Source organism: Equus quagga, chromosome 7, assembly GCF_021613505.1.
Source record: "Equus quagga isolate Etosha38 chromosome 7, UCLA_HA_Equagga_1.0, whole genome shotgun sequence".
Classification (NCBI taxonomy): domain Eukaryota; kingdom Metazoa; phylum Chordata; class Mammalia; order Perissodactyla; family Equidae; genus Equus; species Equus quagga.
Genome location: NC_060273.1, coordinates 33,063,028 through 33,088,865, shown reverse-complemented (window position 1 = coordinate 33,088,865; position 25,838 = coordinate 33,063,028). Strand labels below are relative to the sequence as shown.

Below are 25,838 nucleotides of genomic sequence, written 5' to 3'. Positions count from 1 at the left end.
CCCTGAGCTGGGCCTGGACTCCCCAGGAAGGCGGGGTCACAGGGGACTCCGGCCCCTGGGGGCTTTCGCCTCTGCAAAGCCAGCAGGGACCTTTTTGGGAAGGGAGGTAGAGGACAATGAGAAGGTGTCGCTGGCACCTGGAGACAGTGAGGCACAGGGCGGGATTCAGAGCAATGGTGGTGGAGGGCAAGGTCAGGGAAGAAGGCATGAAATGCAGGGCATGGCCTTACCCGCTTCGTTTGACGGTTTGACTTCGGGCTCCTGAAGGTCTGAGAAACCCTTGGAATGGGAGCAATGAGCTCAGAGCCTGGAGAGCCGGATTCCAGGGCAGGTTCCACCTCTCAGGCTGTGTGACCTTGGGAGGGTCCCCCTGTCCCTCTCAGCCTCCCTATCCCTCCTCCAAACGAGCGACATGAGGCGCCGTCAGTACAGCTGTGAGCCTCGTCCCTTCTTCGCCATAACTCTCAGTAAGAAATACATCTTCCATCCCAACCAGGACACAAACATACACAAACCACGGCAGCAAAAGTCTCCTGAATGTGACTTGCTGCGTACGCCGCCCTGCAGGTCGTCTCTGTGTCATTTTCTTTTTCAATGCCGCTCACCCCTTGGTGGACTCCAACATCTCCTGGGACGGCGCTGTCCCGCAGAACCTTCTGCGGTGCTGGAAATGGTCCGATACGGTAGCCACTGGCCACACGTGGCTGTTGAGCACTTGGAATGCGGCCCGCGTGACCCAGGAGCTGCGTTTTAACTTTCGTTTCATTTTACGTAATGAGGAAGTAAATGGTCGCGTGAGGCTGGTGGCTATGATTTTGGAAGTCGCACTTCTAGTAAGTCCAGATGGGCCATTTGAAACCCACGGCTCAAAGGGAAGCTTGCGGCTCAGCCCTCCCACCCCTCCTCGCTGGGTGGGCTTCCTGCCCTGCCAGACCCTCTGGCCCACAACAGACTATCCCCTGGGCCTTCCACTCACGCCAACCTTGACCTCAAGGTCACCTGGCCCAAACTCTGATCTTTTCTCATCACCCTGCTGGTCCCCCTCTGGCCATCCCCCCCAACCCCTACCATACCTCTCAAGTGGCACCGATACCCACCCAGCAGGGCCAGCCAGAAACCCAGCAGTCGCCCTGACTCCTCTGTTCCCCCACTTCTAATCCATCAACAGCATCTGGCGGGTTTCATCTGTAAACGTCCCTGGATCCCTTCTCTAGTCCTGGCCTCCAGCCCTCCCTCCCCCTAGCCACACTCGGCAACCCTCTGGTCCTCAACCTATAACAAGTGTGTGTGCCCACAGCGTCCCAGCGTCTGGAGAGCAGAAATGAGTTCACTGGAGTCCCTTTGTCTTCCTTCTTTGTCTTGTTCTAGCTACTTTGGGGCAGAGGGCGTGGGTAGGATTATTAAAGTGTAGCAGGATCTCAAACAAAGCTGGTTATAAAAAGGAGCAGGGAGCTGGGCTTGTGACAGAGAGGTGGGGAGGACGTGTGCGCTGGGAAGAAGGGGCCTGCTCTTCAATTTGGGGGCGTGTCCTTCCACTTTGAAGGCTGGCCTGCCTCCAGGCGCCCCCAAGAGTGTCACCCCTTCCAGTAGGGGTTTCCCAGAGCCCATAACCGGGCCGAGGTCTCCTAAAAGAGAAAGCTGGACTTCCTAGAAGCAGCAAAGGGAAGTGGGCAGACTCTGGGTACGCTGGAATTCGGCGACCAAATGCGTGCGCCCCTGACTCGGGGTCATGAGGGTCCTCAGAGTCCCAGGGGCTCCCTGGCGCCGTCGCGTCTCGCAGGCACACCGAGGCAGTGGGGGGGGGGGGGGGGGGGGGGAGCGCGAGCTACAAGTACGCGGTGGGGCTGGCCACGCGGGGGGCTGCACGGCGGGGCGCGGGCGGTGGTGGCTCCCCGTGCAGCTCAGCCCGGGCCGGGGGACAGCGGGGCTCCGTCCAGCCCAGGGCATCTTCTCGCTCTCCAAACTGCGGGCAGCGGGGACACGCGGAGAGAAAGAAGGGGCCGCATTCGGAAGCCCCCCTAGTCCCCCCATTGCTCCCCCATCGCCCCCCCGCCACCAGCCCAGCCGGGGCAGGAGGGGCCGCCCCCACGGGGAGGCGGGAGGGGGCTGGGGCCTCGGGGCCGAAGGCGATTGGCCCGGAGGCCCCCCGGCGCGCGCCCGCCCATCTGCTCGGGATTTGGCGGCGGCGGCTCGGCCCGGCCGGCCGGACGCTGATGGAACGGCCGAGATGTTCGCTCCCCGGCTGCTGGATTTCCAGAAGACCAAGTACGCGAGGTGAGCGGGGCGGGGGCGGGGGCGGGGGCGGGGGCGGGGGCGGCCGCGGCTCTCTCGCTGCCCCCACCACCTGGAGAATGCCAGGCGACAAATGGACCCCAACCCCGGCCCGAAGAAGCCAGGAGGGGTTGGAAGAATTTGGGGGTCTCTGCAAGAATCTGCGCGCGCGGCTTTGCGCCCTGGACCCGGAGCAGCGCGGTGCCCAGCGCCACCTCTCTTAGCGGGGCCCCTCCGAGGGGAGTCGCTCCGCCTCTCTGAACCACAGTTTCGAGGGCTGCTAAACTGGGGGTGATGAGAGCCCCATGCCCGGGGCCCCGCGAGGATTAAGTGAGATGCCTCTGAAAAGCGCTTTGCATGGGCCCGGAGCAGAGTAATCGCTCAAGGTCTGCCCGGCGCTTTAGTTGATGATAGAAGGGGTTGGCGCGCACCACCTCTGTCCCCCCCTGCGCCACCCCTGTCCCGACGCCACCCCTGTCCCCCCAACCACCACTGTCCCCCTCAGGACCCCAGACCCCCACCACCCCTGTGCCCTTGTGCCACTCCTGCCCCCTTCCCCACACCCCCAGCATCCTGTCCCCCTCTGACCACCCCTGTCCTCCTTGCAACACCCCTGACCACCCCCATAGCAAGCAGGAGGAATGGATAAGTGCTCTTTTCAGGTGGGGAAACTGAGGCTCAGGTCTCAGGAAGGGCTGCCTTTACATCTTGGCCTTTTCAAAGCATGAGGTCCGTGGTCCCCCCAAGCCTGTTTGTTGTCCTACAATGGTGATGACAGATACTCCCACGGGGTTGCTGAACAGAAGACACGCTCCTGTCGCTTTGATTCCCAATTTACGGGCTGGGGCGGGGGGGAGGTTACAATTATTAAATTTCTCTAAGATGTTGGGGGGTGGGTTGCCTGAAAGCTGGCATGAAAATGCTTTCCTGAAGTTGCCCATCAGCATCCAGGGGGCTTTTTGGGGGAGCACCGGCTGTTCTGGGAGTGCAGCCCCCCGGGCCCCTGCCTCCTGCCCCTGCACCAGGTTCACGGAGAGGGCACCCAGCCTGCCCTGCTCCCCTCTTACCCTCCCCCTCAGGGCTCCCGCCTCCCCGGGTGGAGTGGGCAGGTGGTGAGTTTGAGCCCGGTTGGCATCATTTTTGATATCCTCAGCCCCGTGGCTCCGTGTCACTGGGGGATTGTTGAGGGTCCCTGGTCCCATGAAGTGTCTACAAGTTCAGGTCAAACTGAGCACAGCCTGACGGCAGACGCGGGCAAGGGCTGAGCATGACGTGGGGGCAGGGCGGGCGGGGAGGCAGGCCTGGGCCCCTCCCCATCAGTCTCACCCTCCTTTCCTTCTGGGGACCTTGTGATTGTCACAAAGCTGGGGAGGCCCACCAGGAATGGGGCTACGGGGGAAGGACTTGAAGAGGAGTTCTTGAGGATTTTCTCTTGGCCGGAGGTGGGAGGGGCTGGGAGTGTTAAGTCTGCGGAATCTTCTCCACTGTCAGCGCTCCGACTTCCAAAGGTTTGTTCTCAGGGGTCCCGGGCGCTGGTGTGAGCTGCAAGTTGGTGGCGTGTTTGCTTGATGGGGAGGGGAAGCCCAGAGCTCAAGGCTACAGATGCAGATGTGCTGGGAGGGCGTTCTGAAGCCTCTGCCGTGGGTCTTCGCCTGTCCTGCCGCTGCTGTGTGATCTTGGGTAGGTGTCTCAGCCTCTCTGGACCTCAGCTGGTTGATCTGTAAAGACAGGAGGATTGGTCTAAATGATCTCTAGGTTTGGACGCCGGTGCTGCCCGCTCTGTACCTGGAATAGGGCTCCCCAGCGAGGCCGGGGGCTGGCCCGTGGGCTGCTGCTTTCATTCTTGGGCTGATACAGCTTCTATGGGTGATGGGTCGGTTAAGGAAACAGAGGGCATCGATTAGAGCTATGCCTGTTCCCTTCCTCAGTGCTCGCCCCTTACCACCATGCAGTCCCTGAAGTAGGTTCTTAATAAGGGCTTCTCGATTGAGTGAACTGAATAGTATAAACCAGTGCCATTCCCTAAAAAGGTCATGCAAGCCTCAGATGTCGTTTTAAATTTTCTAGCAGCCGTTCAGTTTAATGTGCGGCTAAAATGCCATCTCGTCGTCATGAAAAGGTAAAAAGAAACAGGTGGAATTAATTTTGAATATGTTTTTGTTAGCCCTTTATAGCCAAAGTGTTATCACTCCCACGTGTAATCAATATAAACAAATTATTCATGAGATCCGTTACATTATTCTTTTCACCACAGATCTTTGAAATCGGGTGTATATTTATCCTTACCGCCCGTCACGGTCGGGACTAGCCGTATTTCAGCTGCTCAGTAGCCACCTGTGGCCTGTGGCCGCCATACTGAACGGCATAAGGATATCCTCCAGGGCGAGAGATGGGTGTTTGTCTTAATCCGTTCGGGTTGCTGTATCAAAATACTGTAGACTGAGTGTCTTGTAAACGACAGAAATTTATTTTTCATGGTTCTGGAGGCTGGAGGTCTGAGATGAGGGTGCAGCCCAATCGAGTCCTGGTGGGGGCCCTCTTCCAGACTGCAGACTGCACACGTCTTGTTTATTCTCACTCGGCACAAAGAGAAGCAGCTAGCTCTCTGGCCTCTTCTTAGAAGGGCGCCAATCCCGTATATGAGGGCTCCACCCTTGTGACCTAATCACGTCCCAAAGGCCCTGCCTCCAAATGCCGTCGCACTGGGGATTCCATTTCAACATATGAATTTTTTTGGTGGGGAGAACGCAAACATTCAGTTCTTAACGGTGTTCCTACTTATGCTGTGTGTCACTGCAAAAGACGCTTTCTCTCTCTGAGCCTCTGTTTCTCACTGGATGGTTGGACCAGCTGATCTTTAAATTCTAAACTAGAGTCCTTGAATGGTTTGTCTTCATCAAGAAACATACTTATCGTACAGGAATTAGAGACAGTGTAGCATTGGTGCAGGGCTAAGCAACTTGACCAATGGAACAGAATAGAGAGGCCAGAAACAGTTTCACGCAAAGACATTTGATTTTTGACAAAAGTGACGTTTCTGATCCACCAAGCAAGGGTGGTCTGCTGAGTAATGGCGCTGAGACAATTGGTTATCCACAAGGAAACAGTGAAACTGGAACCCTACCTCACACCATACAGAAAAAGCATCTCTAGCTGGATTAAAGGTTTAAAAGTGAAATTTTTAAAAAAATCAAAAACTTTTAGAAAATATAAAATAATATATTTAGGGCTTTGCGTTAGGTAAAGATTTTCTGAAGGCATAAAAAAGTACAAACCATAAAAGAAAAGTTGGATAAACTAGACTACATTAAAAATTAAGAATATGTAGTCATCAAAAATTACTGGGAAGAAAGCAGAAGATAAGCCTCGAACTTGAAGGATGTATCTGCAACACATTTAGCCAAGAAGTAATGAATGTCCAGAATATATAAAGAGCCACAACAAGAAAAAGACAAATAACCCAAGAGGATATGTAGAAAGACAGTCATTTCGCAGATGAAGAGCACAAATGAGCAGAAAGCGTGAGACAAACAGCTCACTCTCATTGGGGGTCTAGGAAATGCAAAATAAATTCATGATGAGACACTGTTCTTATATTCACTTATGAGAAGTCTGATAGTACTGTGGCAACTGCTTTGGAAAACAGGAATTTTCATGTAAACTTGGCCATGTGCACGTCGTAAGACTGGGCAGTTCTCTTCTGGGTGTCTCCCCTCAAGTTGTGCATGTGTGTGCCAGGGGACGTGCGCCAGGGGACAGGAATCTTCTCAGCAGCATTGTTCGTGGTAAGCAAGACTTCAAGCCAAGGTGACGTCCATCATTAGCAGAATGGTGTGTATTCATCCAGGGGAATAGTTCCCCCCCGTGAAAATGAACTCCGGTTCCGGGGAACAGTCTGGATAAATCTCAGACAGGTGGAGTAGAGCAAAGCACAGAAGAAGCTGTGAATCCCATCCCATCACGGGACACTCAAAACCAGGCACACCAACTGTGTCATTTAGGAATGCACAGAAAGGTATATAAAAAGCCAGAAAGTGGTTATTGCAAAATCAGGTGAGTAGTTACCTTTAAGGGAAGGCAAGAAGGATGCACAGGCTGCTTCTGGTCCTGGCAATGTCCTAATTCTTGCCTTGGGAAGAAAAACACACTGAATTCTAAGTGTCCCAGAAGAGAGCTCACGTTCCCTAGGGGAGACCCATGTGACCACACTTCCCTGCAAGGGAGGCTGGGAAATGTAGTCCAGCTCTCCGTCTGTGTCCACTGCTGTCTCCTCCGGGCCAGAATGGCACCTGGCATCTGAGTGGGTACCAGCCCAAATCTGTTGAATGAATATTGGCTGTGTGACTTTGGACAAGCGAATTAATCTCTGAAGACATTGGTCCCCTCTCTTGCTTCATGCAAGGTGACTTTCAACAGCGCTCATTGTGAAACAGCGTTACGGTCATAAGTGTAGCAGGTACTCCTTAAGACTGTTTTTTAAATCGTGGGAAGTGGGTATAAAAATGAAAGCAGCAGTCGCCCTTCATCCCACTGTCTCGAGATCATCGCTCTTAAACATGTGGGTTTGTTTCCTTCCAGTCTTTTTTCTGTGGATACTCCATAGCTAGCGTCTTATCCTGATTTTTAAAATGTGACCTGCTGTAATCCTATTTCCTTCGTCTTCCAAAACTACTTGCAACCTCCGTTTAACGTGTGCCTAACGTTCCATCTCATCGTCATTCTCTGCTTTATTTTAGTATTTCCCACTTTGGGACACTTAGGCTGTTTCCCAGATTCCGTTTCTGTAACTAACGCTCTCAGGGACATCTCTGCAGTAGTGTTCAGGAGAGTTCTCTGTGCGATACCTACCTGACCCATTGTCTGTTCTGGGCGTTGGCCAAGTCCTGTGGGTCACAAGGTCCATGTGATGCTCACTGACCGCCCAGTTTGCAGTGACCAGGTCAAGGGGTCCCCACTGGGAGTGGCTCCCACAGCGCAGTTCTTGCCCTGGGGCTTAGAGTTGCTCCAAAGGCCACACAAAGGTCGGGGCCCAGCTTGTGCATCGGTGGCCTCCTTGGGAGGTGGCAGGAGCTTGGCGCTCATGCTTTGATTGAGTCCTCCTCGTTGCTGGCTTCTCTGGGGCAAGCACCTTATTCCCTGAGCCTTGCTTTCCTCCTTGTAAATGAGGCTGGTGGATGGGGTTGTAGAGCACGTGGTGGCTCTGCTAGGCCTTCTGTGGGTTTAGGTCCCTTCCAAACCACTTAGAACCAGTCCTACTCTCGCCAGGACTCTGAAATTCTGAAGGTCACAGGTTTCGTGAATGTCCTTTTTTATTTTTATTTTTTTTGAGGAAGATTAGCCCTGAGCTAACATCTGCTGCCAATCCTCCTCGTTTTTTTTTTTTTTTGCTGAGGAAGACTGGCCCTGAGCTAACATTCATGCCCATCTTCCTCTACTTTATACATGGGACGCCTACCACAGCATGACTCGCCCAGTGGTGCCATGTCCACACCTGGGATCCGAACCGGCGACCCCCAGGCCACCAAAGCAGATCGCACGCACTTAACCACTGCACCACCAGGCCGGCCCCTGCCTCGTGAATGTTCTTAAGTGATTGAGATAACATATGTGAAGCATCTAGGTAAACAGCTGGTGCTCCATGGTGGTTATTTATGTCACGGTTATTGCTGTCATTTAATCTGTCTCTTTCCTGAGAGAATTTGAGGCAGTTGGTAAAAAGCGAGTTTCTTAATCCCCACTGGCTGTCAGAGAGATGCTTTCATCTGGGCAAGGCTTCCTCTGCCTTCGGAAGTCTCTGCGTAGATGGAGAAGGGGTTGGGGGGCGAGGGGCGCACCGGTGCTTCTGTCTGTCTGGGCCGCCAAAGGGCAGGCCAGTGCCCGGCTTCATGGAGCAGGGGGAGATGAGCCCGTGGGCCAGGGCTCTTTTCATCCAATTCGTAGCAGTCCTGTGAGCGAGTATGGTTTTTATCTCTGTTTGGTTTGCCCAAGGTCATCGAGCAAATGGTGGGACTCACGCCTGGGTTTGTCTGCCTTCTTCTTTGCTTTGCCACCTCCTGAGCAACCATGGGGATCATCCTTGTGATCCTAATTATCAACAGTTGCAGAGTGAGCCTCCTGCACCGGATGTCCTGCGAGTGTCTGCTCATCACCGGACACAGAGACTCGAATGCCAGGTCCTCCCCGCTGCCCACACCCTCGCAGGGCCTGGCGGGGCTCCCAGAAGGCCCGTCTGTGCCTCGGCCTCCCTCCTTCATTCACTGACAGGCCCGCCCCAAACCCTTGTAGGGCGGGAGCGAGTGTCCTGCGGAGGGCCACATACCATATGTCTGAATGTTTAAAGTTAAAGATCAAGCTAACAAGTGTTTCGACGAAATGGGCTGTCCTCCTTCTCGACAAATATACTTGTATGGTGACGAAATTGGACACTCTCTAAGACAGTGGCCGTCGTATGACTGAAGCCTGGCCAGTCTCAAAGACGGCTGAGTTTAGACATCTTCAAGGTGTCTTGGCCTTTGGTACCGGGCCAGCGATGCTTCGGGAGGAGAAATAAAATAAAGCAACGTGTAATTTGTTCGTTATTGTGTATGTCATATGGTTGATTTTTTGCTTGACTTCATTGCAGTAAAATCATGAATTGTGTTATTCATATTCAAGATTTTTGCCTAAATTTGCGTTCTATTAACAGTAATAAACTAAAAGTGTGCTGTCTGGGGCTGTAGCATTAGCCCCCTGTGGCTATTTAAAAGTAAATCTAAATTCATTAAAATTAAATAAAATTGGAAAGCTAGTTCCTCAGTCTCACTAGCCACATTTCAAGAGCTCAGTAGCCACAGATGGCCAGTGCCACCGAACAGGACAACACAGACAGACAACATTTCCATCATTGCAGAAATTTCTCTTGGGGAGCACTGGTCTAAAGGATTAAAATGAAAAATGTAATTTAAAAAAAACAACAAACTCCAGACATGTAAATTAAAGCAAATGCAAAAACCTGAAAAAATTTAAGTGATTTTTATTCCAAAATATCCAAAATTTTCTATTAAATTCAAAAGGCAAAATGCAAGTTAAGATTAATAAGTATAAAATTTAAAGTCAGAAAGTATTTCGGTAAAGCTGAAATATTTTATTTGAGTTTTTGAAACTGTAATTGAACCTTATTTTATGAAAATGAAACCGCTGTCGCCTAGAGTTCGCCTCCACCTGGCTGCCCATGTGAAGAATTTGGGGGCTTCGAGTTCAGGAGTAATGGGAACTTATTAACATTGCACGGCGTTCCTCGGCTGCCGTGTGCTTCTTTTGGGAATTCTCAGGCAGTTTGCCGGTGCCTCTGAAACCTGGAACTGGGCATTATTCGTCTTCTTCCCCTCATGTGACGGATGAGGCTGATGGGGGGCTGCTCGGCCAGCAGATGAGAGGGACGCCCAGCTTGAAACTCAGGTCTTTCTGACCTCAAGTCTGAGTTCTTGCCAGTTCCTCTCTGCAAGGAACCAGCCCTTCTCCGGCCATCTTGTCCCTGATCTGGCCAATCCCCAAGCTGCCAGAGCTCCCAGGCTGAGGCTCAGACCTCTACAGCCCCCTCCCTGTGGGGCCGGCCACCTTTAGCCGGATGAGCAGGAGGGCCACCAGAGTTGACCACAGGGTGACGGCTTAGCTCACAGGAGGTATGAGTGTGGATCGGTGCTCACATGACTCAGTAAGGTCGCTCCTTAAATTGGAGGACACGTGAACTCGTTCTGGGGTTTAGGGCGTGTAGGGCCCCCTGGGACCTAGAGAGCTGGTGGCTCTTCCTGTTTATGTGACTCTCCGGCGTGGAGCCCATTCTCCGCTTCCACCGTCTGCCTTCTTCACTCTCGTCTCTGTGCTTTTCCCTGCCTCCTGCCTGCAGCCGCCTCATAGTCTCTGCTTTCTCGTGGCTTCAGTTCCTTCTTCTCTGTTGCTTGGCATCTCCATCTCATTGAATCCTATTCTAATTGCTCCCTTGGCTGTGCCTCCCACGCACCTGGCGGCAGTGGAGAGGGCAAGTGTGTCTTCTCCATGTGACCTGAGAGTGGACAGCACATAGTAAATACTTGGGGACTGGGAATTAGAATGGCATCATGTGTGGCTTGTGGTGTCAGACCACTTGGGTTTGCCTCAGACCCCTCCTTCCCCACTTATTGGCTGTGTGATCTTAGGCATGTTGTATGACCTCTCTGTGCCTTGGTTTCCTCTTCTGAAGAAATGGAAGTAATAATATTACTAACCTACTAATCTCACTGGGTGGATTGAGTCTCTGAGCCTCAGCTTCCTCATCTGTAAAATGGACAAAATAATAGACTCTCATTGTAGAGTTGTTTGGAGGACTAGATGCTCAAGCATGGCAAGTGCTTGTCCCAGAGCCTGGCGCAGAGTAAGCGCTCCAACAGTGCATTGTCCATCTCGGTCCTATTGCTCACCTACTGGTGCCCTTGAGCTGGTTACTTAGTTTCCCTGGGACTCAGGTCCTCCATCACTGCATGAGGGATGGACCAGGTACATGCACTTGCCAGAGTGTGGGATGTGTCCCTTTGGCCCACGGAGGGGCCTGGGTGGTCACAGAATGGACAGTGAATCACTCTGAATGAAGCAGGGTCATTGGGGACCCACTGTCCTTAGGATTCACCGGGAGAAAGACTCGCCTTGGGGATAAGCACTTAGGCCATCAGGTCCCACTGTTCAGGGAAACTGAGCTGCAAGATCACGAACACCAGACCTAAGATGCTGAGCTGTCTTCTTCCTCCAGACGGTGAGGATTCCCCTCCTCTCAAAATGTCCAGCTGGAAGAAACACCAAGGTCACGAGGGGTCAGGGCTGGGCTTGTCTGGATCTCCCGCGACTCTGCCACCAACCCGATGGCGGGAACACTAGTTACCAAGAGAGGGCTCGGAGGGATGAGGGGCCCTGGGACTCTCGGCTTGTGTTGTAATAGTTGCTGCTTCTCTCGGAGTCCATAGTTGGCGGTGGGGCGGGAAATGGAGGGGAGGCAAGTTGGGGCTGTGCCGGGTGTGTCGTTTGATCAGAGTGAAGACAACCGAGAAAACACTGACCACCCTCACTGTGGACACTTGGCTGCCCCCACATAGAAATCTGTCTTCCATTTGTTCATTAATTCAGGCCACAATTGCCCAGTGCCTATGACATGCCAGGCACTGGCCCAGGTGCTGGGGACACAGGGCTGCCTTCCTGGAGCTTGCACTCTAGTGTGAGAAGCAGACGACAGACAGATAACGAGATAATAGAATTTTGGTGGGGATGTGGCCAGGTGAGAGTGTGCGGTGCAGGGATGGGTGAAACAGGGGTAGAGATGCTCCCCATAGGACTGTTTGGAGGATGAGGTGAGGAGATGCATGTAAACTGGCATACAGTGGGTGCCAACTAAATGAGGGGCTGATGCAGCGCAGGGTTGGGGCACCTGCTGCCCTGCTGGGTGTCGAAGGAGCTGTCCTTTCAGCACTGGCCGGCCTCAGCTTGGTGCTCTCCTCCTCGACTGAGAACCTGGGCTGACAGATTTGCGGGGAGATACAGGAAGTGAGAGTGGTCCAGAAACCCCACTCCCGCGGCAGTGCAGAAACGCACCTTTAGATTCATCCAGATGCAGCCCACCCTTTCACGTTTCTCGCAAGTCCCAGGACTTGAGCAGGAGAGGGTATGGCAGGTCCCCCGTCTTTGCCCACTGTTCCCCAGCCAGACAGCAAGCTGCTTGGAGCAGGGGTGGGCTGGGGGCTGTTTGAACCATGCGTCCCCTGGGGGGTAACGTGGTCTGGCATGTGGTGGGCATTCCATGTTTGTCCACTGGTTGGGCGCCCAGAGTTGGTTAGCTGGTCCATTGATTCATTCAGACACCTTGTTGAGAGGCAGGGGCTGGGTGCAAAAATGAATCCTATGGAAAGATGCTCATCATCACTAATCATCAGGGAAATGCAAATCAAAACTACACTAAGATATCACCTTACACCCGTTAGAATGGCAAAAATATCCAAAACCAAGAGTGACAAATGTTGGAGAGGTTGTGGAGAAAAAGGAACGCTCATACACTGTTGGTGGGAAGGCAAACTGGTGCAGCCACTATGGAAACGGTATGGAGATTTCTCAAAAAGTTAAAAATAGAAATACCTTATGATCCAGCCATCCCGTTACTGGGTATCTATCCTAAGAACCTGAAATCAGAAATCCCAAGAGTCCCTTGCACCCCTATGTTTATTGCAGCATTATTCACAATAGCCAAGATGTGGAACCAACCTAAGTGCCCATCAACTGATGATTGGATAAAGAAGATGTGGTATATATACACAATGGAATACTACTCAGCCATAAAAAAGGACAAAATCGTCCCATTCACAACAACATGGATGGACCTTGAGGGTATTATGTTAAGCGAAATAAGCCAGACAGAGAAAGACGAGCTCTATATGACTCCACGCATAGGTGGAAGTTAACATATAGACAAGGAGAAGTGATCGGTGGTTGCCAGGGAAAAGGCTGGGTCAGGGGAGGGCACAAGGGGTGAAGTGGTGTACCCACAACATGACTAACAATAACGTACAACTGAAATCTCACAAGGCTGTAAACTATCATAATCTTAATGAAAAAAAAAAAAAGCTTTGGAAAAAAAAAATGAATCCTCTGCAGAGCTTGCCTCCTCCTTTCCAGAAGCTCATAGTCTGGGGGAGGACTGAGTCTGCTAATCATACCCTGTGAACAAATGCATAATTGAGATATGAATGAATATGCTGCAAATGTAGGTATGCTTTATGCTTGAATGCCTAGGTGAGGGGGTCTTAAGGGTGAATTTGGGACTTCCAGTTATAAGTAACAGAAGCTTCAATCTGAACTGGCTTAAAGCAAAAAACAAAGAGAGAGAGAGGGAAGGAAGCAAAGAATGGGAGGGAGGAGGAAAGAGAGAAAGAAGGAGGAGGAGGAGGAGAAGGAAGGGAAAAAAGGAAAAGAAAAATGTTGGTACTCAGAAATGAAAAGTATGTGGGTTCAGGTTCAACAGGATCCAGGGTCTCAAGGAGAACCCAGGCCATCTCTCTCCATCTGTGTGCTGTTTCCCCAGGTGGCTCCATTCTCTGGACTGCTCACAGCCCTTGTGGATGGAGAGTTTCTTTTTCCCCACAGAATCACCACTCTCCTGGAATCGAGCTTCCTTGTCCTGGCTTGGATTACACGTCCATCCTCGAGTCTGTCACCAGGGTTGGGGAAGGACTCCACCAGGTCTAGATCACAGCTCTTCCTTTGGAGCTTGGAGTTTGGGAGTCAGGCATGGCTTGGGGTGGGAGTGGGGTACTGCCCCACTTGAACTCGATGGAGGGGGAGGAGAGAAGGGGTGGCCGAAACCAAAAGTGGTTGCTGTTATGAGATTGAGAGAGGACAGATGCTGGATGGACAAACCCCACCACTACCCGCCATTGGACAGGAGAAGCTGCGGAGAGCTTGAGGCATTTGGGTGGGTCCTTCAGGATGAATAGGAGTTCAGCAGGGAGGCTGGCGGGTGTGGGGAGGTGTGGGGGGGGGTGAGGGGGGGCGGGGAATTCCTGGAAGAGGGCAGAGCATGAGAGGGGCATGGAGGGGGAAGCGCAGGGATGCCTAGGGAGGAGTTGGCAAGGCTGGGGCTCAGACTGGGCAGTGGGGAGGATGCTGGGTCTGGCCCCCAAGGACCCCGGGGTGCACCCAGCAGCTGGCCTTTCTCCTGTGGGCCCCGGGACGCCATTGAAGGTCTTCCGCTGAGGGTGGCATGGGTTCCAGAAGGAGAGGAACTCATGGGAGGGGCTCCTTCAGAGACCATCACAGCAGTAAACAAGTGGGGGCTTTCTGGGATGCAGAGGCACAGGGGAACAGGCTGGAGGCGGGGGAGCTGCGTGGGGAGGTCTGCTTCTCTCATTCCCTGACTGCGGGAGGTTGCATGCACCAAAACCTCCGTGCGTGTTTCTGCAGAACCAGGACGCTCTTACGGAATGAGATTAAAGAAAGGAAATTTAGCCTTCAAACAGAATGACATTCTGACGCATGCTGTGACATGGATGAACCTTGAGGACGTTATGCTGATGAACAAAATGCTATTACTGCATCGTGCTAATAAGCTAATCAACAAAAGGACAAGTCACGTATGATTCCACTTATCTGAGGTCTCTGGAGGAGTCAAGTTCATAGAGACAGAAAGTGGAACTGAGGTCACCAGGGGCTGGGAGGGGGATGAGGAGTCCGTGTTAATGGGGACAGAGTGTCAGCTTGGGCAGAGGAGAAAGTTCTGGAGATGGATGGTGGGGATGGTTGCACAGCAATGGGAATGTACGCACTGCGCTGAACTGTGCCCTTAAAGATGATGAAGAGGATAAATTTTACACTATGAGTATTTCACCACAATTTAAAAAGTTCCTTTAAGAAAACCTGGCTGAAAATGGTAACATATGGAGGTAATTTATTAAATGTGAGAAGAAACAGAAAAAAAAAATTTAGCATTGACACAATGTTGTTTGATAGCATCCACATGTAGATTCTACCCATCGCCCCATTGCTGTCCCAGTTCCCGCTTTCCCGTGGTTCCCTCCGATCCCGGATCTGGTTTGGGATCCTGATCGCGTCGTCTGGGTAGCTTCCTCTCACCCAGAACTCACCTCTAGCCTTCCTCTGTCTTGGAGACCTTTGCGTCTGCAGCATCCAGCCCGGGGGTTCTATGGACTCTGCCTCCATTTGGGGTCCTTGACCTGTTCTCCTGATCAGACTGAGGCTCTGTGTTTTTTGCAGAAGTGATGCTGGTCCTTCTCGGTGCCTCGTAACCCGGGGTTCACAGCGTCGGTCTGTCCTTTCAGCGTGACGTTAACCTTGATCCCTTGGTTGGCAAGTTTCTCTCCATAACCTGACTGTTTCTTTTGGTAATTAATAGCATTTGGGGGGGGGGCACAGGGAGGGGGTATTTCGAGATTATGTAAATATTCCATTCCATCCTATGAACTTGCGTTCAAAAAGTAGAGAGGACGATATAATGAACCCCTGACACTTATAGCCTAAATTTGACAGTTACGAACGTTTTGCCGTAAGTACTCGCTTCGCCTCCTTGCTTTTTCTCTGGGGAAGTCTTTGAAGGCAAATTTTGGATGATATCATTCAATCCCCATCTCTCAGCGGTCTTCCATAACCGCAAGCTCCCTATCACACCTGACAGCGTTGGCAACCGTTCCTGACCCCGAGCACTTGAGATGTGGCTGGTGCCACTGAGGAACTGGGCTGCAAATTTTATTAAGTATTAGTGGATTTACATTGGCTCAGCCGAATGTGGCCAGCGGCTGCCCCCTGAGCTAGCACAGCTGTAGAGCCTCGATTCGATTTGGGATCAACGACGTCCTTGGGAAGAAAGGCAAGAGGCTTCGCATTGTGTCTCTCCAGGAGGCACCAGACGCCTGGCTGTCCCGTTTCTGGTGATGCTGAGATTGATCTTGGGGCCTCCGGGGTAATCTTGGGGAGCTCAGCTCCTTGGGTTGAAGATGCCGTTGCTTAGCAACCTCTTGCCGATGGTCCTCGCTTCGTTGGTTATCGTTGTCTGAATCAATGACTTCCTTAGCGGCTGTAGTTGTGTGGTTTCCAGGATCCTCTCTGATGAAGACTCTCACTCCTGAACCTCTCTGCACACAGCGCACCCAGTGGGTGGATCCGCGTTACTATCCAAGACAAAAGAGAAGGTTCGTGGCTTCCAAAGAAAGGCCCCATGGGGAACGAACGGATCGGTCTGCTTGTAGTGTCAATATTCTTAGGATGTGTGGATGGTGTTTTGGGCTCCATGAGCCCCCGGGGTTGCGTGCACAATGTGTGTGTTTGTGTGCATGCATGCATGTGTGTGCATTTTGCCTCAGAAATGCGTAGGTCTCTGGGAGCATCTCTTTCTCCCAGTAGGAGCTGCCTTGTTTAGGAATGGATGCCTGAATCCTGATCACAGGGGATGGAGCTGGGCTGAAAACCAGCTTCAGCATATCCCAGGGCCCCCTGCTTTGGAATTTCCACGGCTCCACCCTGCCCCGACATGGTACCCTGGACCCTGGGCCATTGGCTATGGTCTGTGGCTGTAGGCTATGCCAGGGCATGTGGCCCTGTGTTGGTGGGAATGGGCCACTCCAAGGCCCCTGCCATGTTCCACGGGTCCCGGAGCAGCCACTTCTTTCACAGGGACCTGTCTGAGCGGGGAGAACACTATTTCTCGTGGAAGGATCGGCCGCTGCAGGATGCCCCAGCGTTCCGGCAGGAGGATGGCTGTGGAAGGCGGTCCCTACATCTCCGGAGTTAGAGCTGCTTATGCTCCCTCCAGGCGAGCCCAGGGCTAAAGGTCCCGTTGGGGGTGGGTGGGGGATGTTGCTGAGTTTCTTCATGAAGTTCCTCCCAGTGGATTCCCGTTTGGGACGCACCTCTTAGAAGGTGTGTTCCGGTGCCTTCGCTGTGAGGAGGATGGTGGTGGTTCTGTGAGCTCATGGGAAATGTTCTGGATGGTAACCCCATCGTGTCCTCAGGGAGAGGAGAAATGTGGGGACTGAGACGTGGCAGGGAGGCCACGGGGCGCTGTGTTAGGAGAGCGAGGGCAGGCGGGGCCGTGGCCTGTCCCTTCCAGAGGCATTGGGAAGAAAACAAATGTGGGTCCCACCCTCGGCTGGCTACCACGCCCCGGCCCCGCCCGTGGAGCCAGGGGGAGTGAAGGAGCTTCCAAACTGTGAAGTGCCGTGCCAACAAGCCCCTGGAGTCGGCAGCATCCTCACGTGGGACTGGAGTAATTCGGAAGCAATATTGCCTGCTTGCCCCGTATTAGCAGGTCCTGCTCTTGGCTCCTGAGAATCTGCCTTAGTTTGGGTTTCCCCAGAAGGAGACCCCGAGACTAGGATTCAAGGGCAAGCAGCGTGTTTGGGAGGTGACCCCAAGGTTCATCAACGGGAAAATGGGGGAGTGAGAACAGGGAGGGGCACGCAGCCCCCCTGAAGGGTTTATGAAGAAGCAAGTTGGCACCGTGGGCACCCGGAGCCTAATTCTGCTTGGAAGATGGCTCGGAATTCTTCCCACCGAGGGCAGAGGGCTGGGGTGGGCTGGGGTCTTCGTCAGCTCTCCGTGAGTCGCTGTTGAGGCTGCGTCCTGCGGCACTAACTCTCGGGCACTTGCAGCCGCAGGGCGAAGGCCCCACCTTGCTTCTGCAGCCAGAGCACTCAGGCCTGGGGCGTGCGGCTGTGGGGTCCAAATGCCGAGGAGCAGCTGGGCACCCACAGCATTGAGGGCTGTGGGCCGACCACTCGGGCTTGCATCTGCCCCTTGTTATAAAAATTGCAGAGGTGGGGGCCTCACCCCAGGGGTTACTGGTTCAGGAGTCTGGGTTTCCATGGCAGCATCTCACTGTTATCTTGCGGGAGCTTCCTGTGAGGCCGGGAGGAGGGGGTGGCCCTGCTTTAGAGATGTGGACTCTCATTGTCCCAGAGGAGAGGAGATTCTCCAGGGAGGCACGGGGAGGGTGCAGGGCTGTGGTCTGACCCAGGTCCTCGGGGTCAGTACCATCAGCTGCACACCTCCAGGGGGCGCCGTTCACGTGGAATGCCACGTGCAGCCTGGCTGAGACCTGTGTTCTCCTACAGACCATGTGGGATTTCCTTGCACCTAGCACCCGGTCCAGCCTCAGCCCCTCCCACCCCTCCCTCAGTTTCCCCTTCCTGTCCCCGGCTCTCTCCCCCCGGGGGTTTTGATCTCACAGCCATTCCATTCCAACGTGGCGCCAGCCCAAGGACTGTTTTTTCCCCACTCTGTTTCCCAAAGGCTGAGCCAAGATGCTGTCTGCCATGCAGGAGGAGCCATGAATTCATGAATGGACACAAAGAGTAGCCGGGGCTGAGCTGGAGAGGGGGAGAGGCTCTGAGGGCCCGGGGCCAGCTTGGAGCCTCTGTGGGACAGACGGACAGACCCCCTTTGTCTCCTGGACAAATCTCTTTAGTCCTCAGCGCTGGGGATTCAGGCCACCGCCACCAGGCACGGGCCCAGCCTGGAGGGGGCGGCCACAGCCGTTCTCCTGGGCCCGGGCTCATTTGGGAGGGAGGCCGGCTTTTCTCCAGGGGCTATGACAGACCCCAGGCAGGCCCAGGGCCAGAAGGAGAGGGGGAAATCGCAGCTCTGAGGCTGGGCCTGGGGAGGACGCAGGAGGGGAGACCAGCAGGGATGGGGCCCAGGTGATGGGGTCAGGGAGGGACAGGCAGGTCAGCAAGCTTAAGCCCTGCCCTGGGGCAGAAATGCTGCCCCCGGCTGCCTGTAGAGACCCCAGGGCGGTGGTTTTGAAAGCGCTCCTTCTTCAGATCTAGCCCAGCAGCAGCCTGTCCATCTTTAAACCCTTCAGTGGAGTGTAACGTACGGGAAAGTGTGCCTCCCCATCACGACTCCAGGTGAGCAACCTGTGGAACCGGCACCGGGATCAAGATGCTCGACGTTCTTGGTCGCCAGAAACCCCTTCATGCCCCCTCCAGTCACTGCCAAGGGTGACCACCACCCTGGCTTTTATCCTCAAACGCCCCTGGTGCCAGTTCTTGAAGTTTATATACATAGGATCCAGGAGTGGATACTGCCATTCGGCGTCGTATCTGAGATGCGTCCGTCTTTCTGCAAGCAGTCGTTTGCTCATTCTTATCGCCGTCTGGTGTCCCGTTGTGTGAATCTCCCCCGTTTATTTCCATTCTGCCCCGGATGGGCATTTGGGTGGTTTCCAGGACTCTCTTTGGCACCGGCCGCTCCCCGCTCCCAACTAGGATGTGGCTGGTTCGAGAACGTCTGGTCTCCAACATTGATTTCCATATTTAAAACGTTTTCTTTTTATTATTTTTTTAAAAGATTCCTAAAGGAGTAAATGGACATGGTAGCCAGTCAAACAACACAGAAATAGAAAGAAAAAAATACTATTTCCCGCCCTTCTCTCCCCGTCTCTCCTCTGGTGCTTCTTTTCATTCCTTCTGCTTGTCCCAGTCGGCAAACTGGCCCCACCCCTAGGATGGTGTGGCCTTGGGCAAGCCGCTTGTTCTGGCCGGATTAACCCATGTCTCAGGAGTCTGTCCATTCCAAAAATTCTAACTGTGCCTAACTTGTTATCTTGAGTCTGAACGACTTAAGCAGTGCTCCGAGGATCGAGTGTTCAGTTATTGGCCGGGCCTTACCTGTTGGGTGCATGGCTCTGCATTGGTGTAACCAAGCGAGGGCTCATTCTGCTCGCCCCAACCCTGAAGCCAAATCAATTGCAAGACGAGTTGGTGGTGGAGAAAGGGGTTTATTCCATTAGCCAGCAAAATCGGAAGATGGTGGACTCATGTCCCGAAGACCATCTTACTCAAGCACAAGGTTTCAGCAGTTATGTAGGGCCAGCGGGCTATAAAGGAAGGGGTTGGGATTGTTGACCATCTGGCGTCAGGGACTGGAGCCCCACCCCAGGCCTTTCAGGTGTCATCGGTGATGGATGTCAGCATAGATGTGTTTCTTCGAGGAGGTCGGCGTATTCCTGAGAAACTCAAAGAACAGAGCTAATATTTATCTCTACAGGGAGGTATCTACAGAACGTACGTATTTCCCAGAGGGTGGTTATAAAAGTCACTTAGGCTACGTGCAAGTTAAAACATGCACGATGTGGGCGGGTTGGTCAGAGGTTATTCTAAGTTACGACACGGCTTCCCTCATGTCAACCTTGCTGTAGGCTGGTATCACTGGTACCAGGAAGGCAAAGATAAATCAGGGCCAGTCCCCTGGTTTGCAGTCTAGGCGTGGAAGCAGACCCAGAAATTCCCAAATACATATTGTATGTGCTATGATAGGGGTTGCACGGGCAGTTGTGGGAGTCCAGAGGAAGGAGTCTGTTTCTCTGCCCAGGAGTGCTCCAGGAAGAGAAAGAGGGAAGGAGAGTCCAAGCAAATGACTTGTGCGGTGGCCTAGAGGGGAGAGAAGGCAGTTTATGACCCAGTCTGGATGGGAGTGTGAGGGTAGTGATCAAGGAAGGGCTTTTCAGGAGAGGGGACTTTTGCCATGGGTTCTGAAGGCTGAATAGGAGTTTGCCAGTTGGAGAGAAGAGAGAAAGGGATTTTCAAGCAGAAGAAACAATGTGTGGAAGGCCCAGGGGCATGATGACTCTGGGCCTTGGAGAGAGCTTTCCTAGGGTGAGGAGGATTGTAGGGACTGAGTCAGCGATAGGACCCAAGGAAGTAGATCCCCCTGGAAGACAGGGTCTTCTAGCCCATGCAGAAGCTGCCTGGCATTTTTGTTCTTGGCCTTGGCACAGGCACTCATGCTCTGCCTTGGGCCACAGACCTGGGAGTCTTGCTGTGGACTTTCCAAGGTGGGAGGGACTGACAGAGGCAGGGCTCAGGGGGACTGGGGATCGTGGGTAACTTGTGGCCGGGGTGCTCTGACCACTGGCCGATGAGGTGGGGATTTCAGGAGCTGGGAAAGGTCTCCGTCCCTGCCCTTCCTTTGCCTCCAGATCCACAGCCAGTCCTCCATCCTGCAGAGGATGGTCAGATCGGTTATACTATCATGTAAGAGAGTGATGGCAGAACCCTTCCCATCAGGACCACGGACAGGGCTGGAGGGGGCCGTGGGTGGGGTGAGAGGTGTGAACCTGGAGTCAGAAGGTCTGGCTTCCAATCTTAGCCACACTCCTGCTATCTGTGGCTTCCCTTCTCTGAATCCCTGTGTGAAATGACAACCACAATCTGGGCCCTGCTCGGTTGATGGCATCATGAGGTCCAGAGAGAAGGAGGGTTGTGAAGGCTTTCGGGTAACTCTCCCACCAGGGAGGGCTGCCTCCTGCCTGCCCCATGCCCACGGTCACAGCATCCCTCTCCTGCCACACCTAGAGTCACTCTTCTTTGCAACACAGCACTGCAGGCAGCCTGTGCCAGCCCGTCAAAGTTGGCATGTGAGCCCTGGCTGAGCCCGGCCCACGTTTGGTGGTCCTGGGGTCCCGTGGCATCCCTGATGTGTGGCACCTGTCCAGGTGGGGCCCCCCGTCCCCTCCCTGCTGGGCTCCTCCTTGGGCCCACTGCTTGTCAACCTTGCCAGCACACTGGAATCACTTGGGAAGCTTCAAAAATGCCGATGCCCGGGTCCCTCCCCTCGCGGTTCCGTTTTAATTGTCGGAGATGCGGCCTGGGCGTCGGGATTTTTCAGGTCTACCCTGGTGATTCTTGTGTGCAGCCGCATCTGCCCTGCGAGGCGGTGATGCAGCTGTGTCTGGAGCAGCCCAGGGTTCCGGGGTGGGGGTGATGACCACGCAGCTGAGACCCAGCACCTGTCACTTCCTTGCTGACGTGTTCACAGGGGGTCTTTGTAAGGACATAGATTTGCCTGTGGCCTGAATTTTTTTTGGTAAACTACACGTGACATAAAATTGTATTTGGAGCACGTGTCAGGATCTCCTTCCTTTTTAAGGCTGTGTAATATTCCATTGTATGCATAGACTACACTTTGCCTGCCCATTCATCTGTCAGTGGATGCTGGGGTTGCTTCCACCTTGTGGCTCTTGTGAATAATGCTGCTGTGGACATCGGGGAGCAAGGATCTCTTTAAGTCCCGGCTTTCAGTTCTTTGGGGCGTAGACTCGAGAGTGGAATTGCTGGATCATATGGTCATTCTGTGTTCAGTTTTTTGAGGACCAGCTGCACAGTTCACAGTGCTGCACCCTTTGCACTCCCACCAGGCGCACACAAGGTTCCAGTTTCTTCACGGCGTCACCAACACTTGTCTTTTTGATGATGGCCACCCTGATGGGGCGAAGTGGTGAGCCCGATTTCTAAAGCAAAGCTTCCTTTTTCCCTTACTTCTACACATCGTACACCTCTTCCAGAGGTACTGGGACCAGCATGTGTTGAGTACCTACTGTGTGCAGGGGGCTTCCCATATCACGTCTCGTCCTCCACGGGGCAGACGTCCGTCCCCTCCTGGAGCGCAGGCTTCGAGGTCAGACAGGCCGGGGCTGAAATCCTGGCTCTGTCCTTTCCCGGCTCTTGTGCCACGAGTGTTGATTTGATTTTTATGGGCTTCAGTTTCCTCAGCTGTAGAATGGAGCTAAGAATAGGATGTCTGTCATCAGCTATGAGGAGTCATAGCCCCAGAATCATTAACGTCGGTCAGATGTCAAGTGTGCTGGGAGCCGTGCACGGATTAACCCATGTCATCCTTTTATAGTCCTCTGAGGTGCGTGCAGATGTTATCCCCATGGCTCAGATGAGAAAACGAGGCCCAGAGAGCTTCAGTAACTTGCAGATGGACATGTAGCCGGCAAGGGGTGAAGCCGGGATGGAATCTAGCTTCTCTGCCCCCGGAGTGGCCGATCGTGATTATAAACGCTAATGCGTGCTCAGTAGATGCTGCAAGGCGGGTGTAAGCCACAGCAGAGGCTCAGGGAGCTGAGGTTTTCCCTTGGGGAAGAGGAGCTCCCCAGGCCTAGCTCCACCTCGTCTGAGGAGGGCAGCAAACAGACAGCCCTTTACAGATTGAAAGCACCTTCACTGGGGTGCTGTGAGCATGGAGTTAAGTCTCTGAGCTGCCCTGCAGGAGGCTGGCAGATCTGATAGGGTCGGTTCCGCAGGACGGACCCATGGCTGCACGTGCAACAGAGAAGGGGGCAGGATGGGGTGTGTCGCTGAGAAACTGGGAGACTGTAGTTAGCATCACGTGATCGTGACAGCCCCTGCATTTGGAGGGTTCGCTGAGTTCACTCAGATCTGCCCCCGCACTGCGCCCCACTGCCTGTTCCAAACCTGAGAAGCCCGAGCGTGGGCCACCTTAATAAGGGACTGGGACAGGCACCCTGAGGGAATCCAGCACCGTATTAGCTACAAAGCTGAGCCTCAGCAAAGCATAATTTACCAGAAGGAAACACTTAAAAGTGTTCCGGGGTTCGTGTTGGAAGGAGAGAGGAGAAACAGACTTTCTGCCAACCATCCTCCCATCCATTCAGACATCTGCTTATCTACCTATCTATCTACTTATTTTTCTACCAAGCTATGTGCCTCTCTCTCCTATCTACCTACGTCTTCACCTGTCCATCTCTCCATCCATTTATTCCCCATCCATCCATCCATCCAAACTTCCATCCATCCATCCTTCCATCCTTCCATCCCTCCATTTATTCCCCATTCATCCATCCAAACTTCCATCTGTCCATCCATCTATCCATCCATCCATCCATCCTTCCATCCTTGCATCCATCCATTTATTCCCCATCCATCCATCCATCCAAACTTCCATCCATCCATCCTTCCATCCTTCCATCCCTCCATTTATTCCCCATTCATCCATCCAAACTTCCATCTGTCCATCCATCTATCCTTCCATCCTTCCATCCCTCCATCCATTTATTCCCCATCCATCCATCATCCACTCATCCATCCCTCCCTCCATTCCCCATCCCCCCATCCTCCCATCTGTTCCCCCATCCTCTCATCCCCCGTCCGTCCATCCATCCCCCCATCTGTCCATCCATCCATCCCCAATCCATCCACCCATCCGTCCTTCCAGACGTGTATCTACTTATCTAGTTATTTGTGTATCAAGCCATTTGCCTATCTGTCCTGTCTATTTACCTACCCACCTACCCATCTGCTACGGACTGATTGTTTGTGTCTTCCCGAAATTTATGTGTTGAAGCCCCAATGCCCAGCGTGATGGTATTTGGAAGTGGGGCCTTTGGGAGGTAATTAGGATTGGATTAGCTCATGAGGGTGGGGCCCTCCTCATGGGATTAGTGCCCTGATGGAGAGAGGAAGAGACCCCGGAGCTCTCTCTCCTCCATGGGAGGAGTCAGTGAGAAGGTGCCATCTGCACACCAGGAGGAGGACTGTCACCAGACACTGAGTCTGCCGGCATCTCCATCCTGGGTTTCCTGGCCTCCAGAGCTGCGAGAAAGAAAGAGAATGCATAAACAATCACGAACAGAACATTGGTAGAAACATGCATGGCGGAGCCCCTTCTGATGAGGTCTCAGAAGGAGATGAGGAAGATGTCATTGGACGGGGGAGAAAAGGTGGTCCTTCTCGTGACGTGGCAAAGAGCTTGGCTGATTGTGTCCTAGTGTTTTGTGGCAGGTGGAACTTGCAAGTGGTGAGATTGGATGTTGAGCTAAGGAGATTCCTCAGCAAGGTGTTGACGGAGCGGCTTGGTTCCTCTGGCGGCTTATGGTAAATGCCAGAAGAGAGGAATGAATGGAAGAAGGAATTGTTAAGCAGAAAAGAACCAGAATGTAAAGATTTAGAACATTCTCAGCCTGTCTATACTGTGAAAAGTGAGGACTTGTGTTCAGAAGAGAACATCCAAGGTGGGGCCAGCCCCCCGTTTCATCAGGAGATTAGTATGGGTGGGAACCACGGACGTCATCAGCCGTCTCAGCTGAAGCCAGGAACAGAAAGGGGATTAAACCATCAGGGACTAAGAAGACTAGGCCAGATAAAGGAAGGCTGCACACGTGCTGTTTCTCAAGAAAGGGGAAGGACGATGACGAAGGCAGTTTAGATGTCCTCAGGACTGCTGCTCCCCCCACAGGCCTGCAGACAGGGTGGTCCCTCCTCGGTTTCAAAGGATGGGGTCACCTCTCTGATTTTGCTGGCCAGGATACCCCTGCTCAGTGCCTCAGGGGTGGGGCGACCTCCTGAGCTGGGGGCGGGGTGATGCCGTCACCCCAGGGGGCTGGAGAGCAGAGCCTCGGGCCAGAGGATTATTCTCGAGCCTTAAGATCTCGAGGAACTTGCCTTGCTAAGTTCTGAACTTGCTTGGGGTCCATCACTCCTTCCTTCTTTCTGCTTTCTCCCTTTCGGGATGGGAATGCCTGTCGGAGGCCTGTCCCACCACTGTATTTTAGAAGCACATAATTGGTCTGGTTTCCCAGGTTGGGAAACAGCTGAAGAGGAATTTTGCCTCAGGATGAGATCTCACCTGTATCTGATTTAGATGGTCTTGAGATGAGACTTTGGAATTTTAGAATTTAGAGTTGATGCTGGAATGAGTTAAGACTTTCACGGCCGTTGAGATGGGATGAACGTCTTTTGCCCCTGAGAAAGACGTGAATCTGAAGGACCAGCGGTGGAATGCTGTGGACTGAATGTTTGTGTCCCCCTAAATCCATATGTAGAGGCCCCACCCCCAATGTGGTGGTATTTGGAGGTGGGGCCTTTGGGAGGTATTAGGGTTAGATTAGGTCATGAGGGTGGGATCCTGATGATGGATTAAGGCCCTTAAAAAATGAGGGAGAGACCCTAGAGCTCCCTGCCATGTGAGGAAACACCAGCAAGGTGGCCATGCGCAAACCAGGAGGAGGGTTCTCACCAGACGCTGAATCTGCCAGCACCTCCATCTTGGATTTCTCAGCCTCCAGAATTATGAGAAATAAATGTTTCTTATTTAAGTCACCTAGTTACGGTATTTTGTTATAGCAGCCCAAACTAAGACACCATCCATTCATCTCTCCACTCCTCATCCTCTATCCATCCCAACATGCCCCATCCCTAGTCTGTCCATCCGTCCATCCATCCATCCACCCATCATCCCTAATCCATCCATCCATCCATCCC

General features: G+C 53.1%; 1 protein-coding gene across 1 annotated transcript in view; it reads left to right on the top strand.

Moving 5' to 3' along the window:
• Positions 1-412: 412 nt before the first annotated feature.
• The window catches only part of MMD2 (monocyte to macrophage differentiation associated 2), a 48,450-nt gene continuing 23,024 nt past the window's right edge, over positions 413-25,838 (top strand). The window contains exons 1-3 of the mRNA XM_046666522.1: positions 413-467; positions 568-683; positions 2,060-2,274. Coding sequence (XP_046522478.1) covers positions 413-467; positions 568-683; positions 2,060-2,274 — 386 coding nt within the window. The remainder of the gene's footprint in view (positions 468-567; positions 684-2,059; positions 2,275-25,838) is intronic.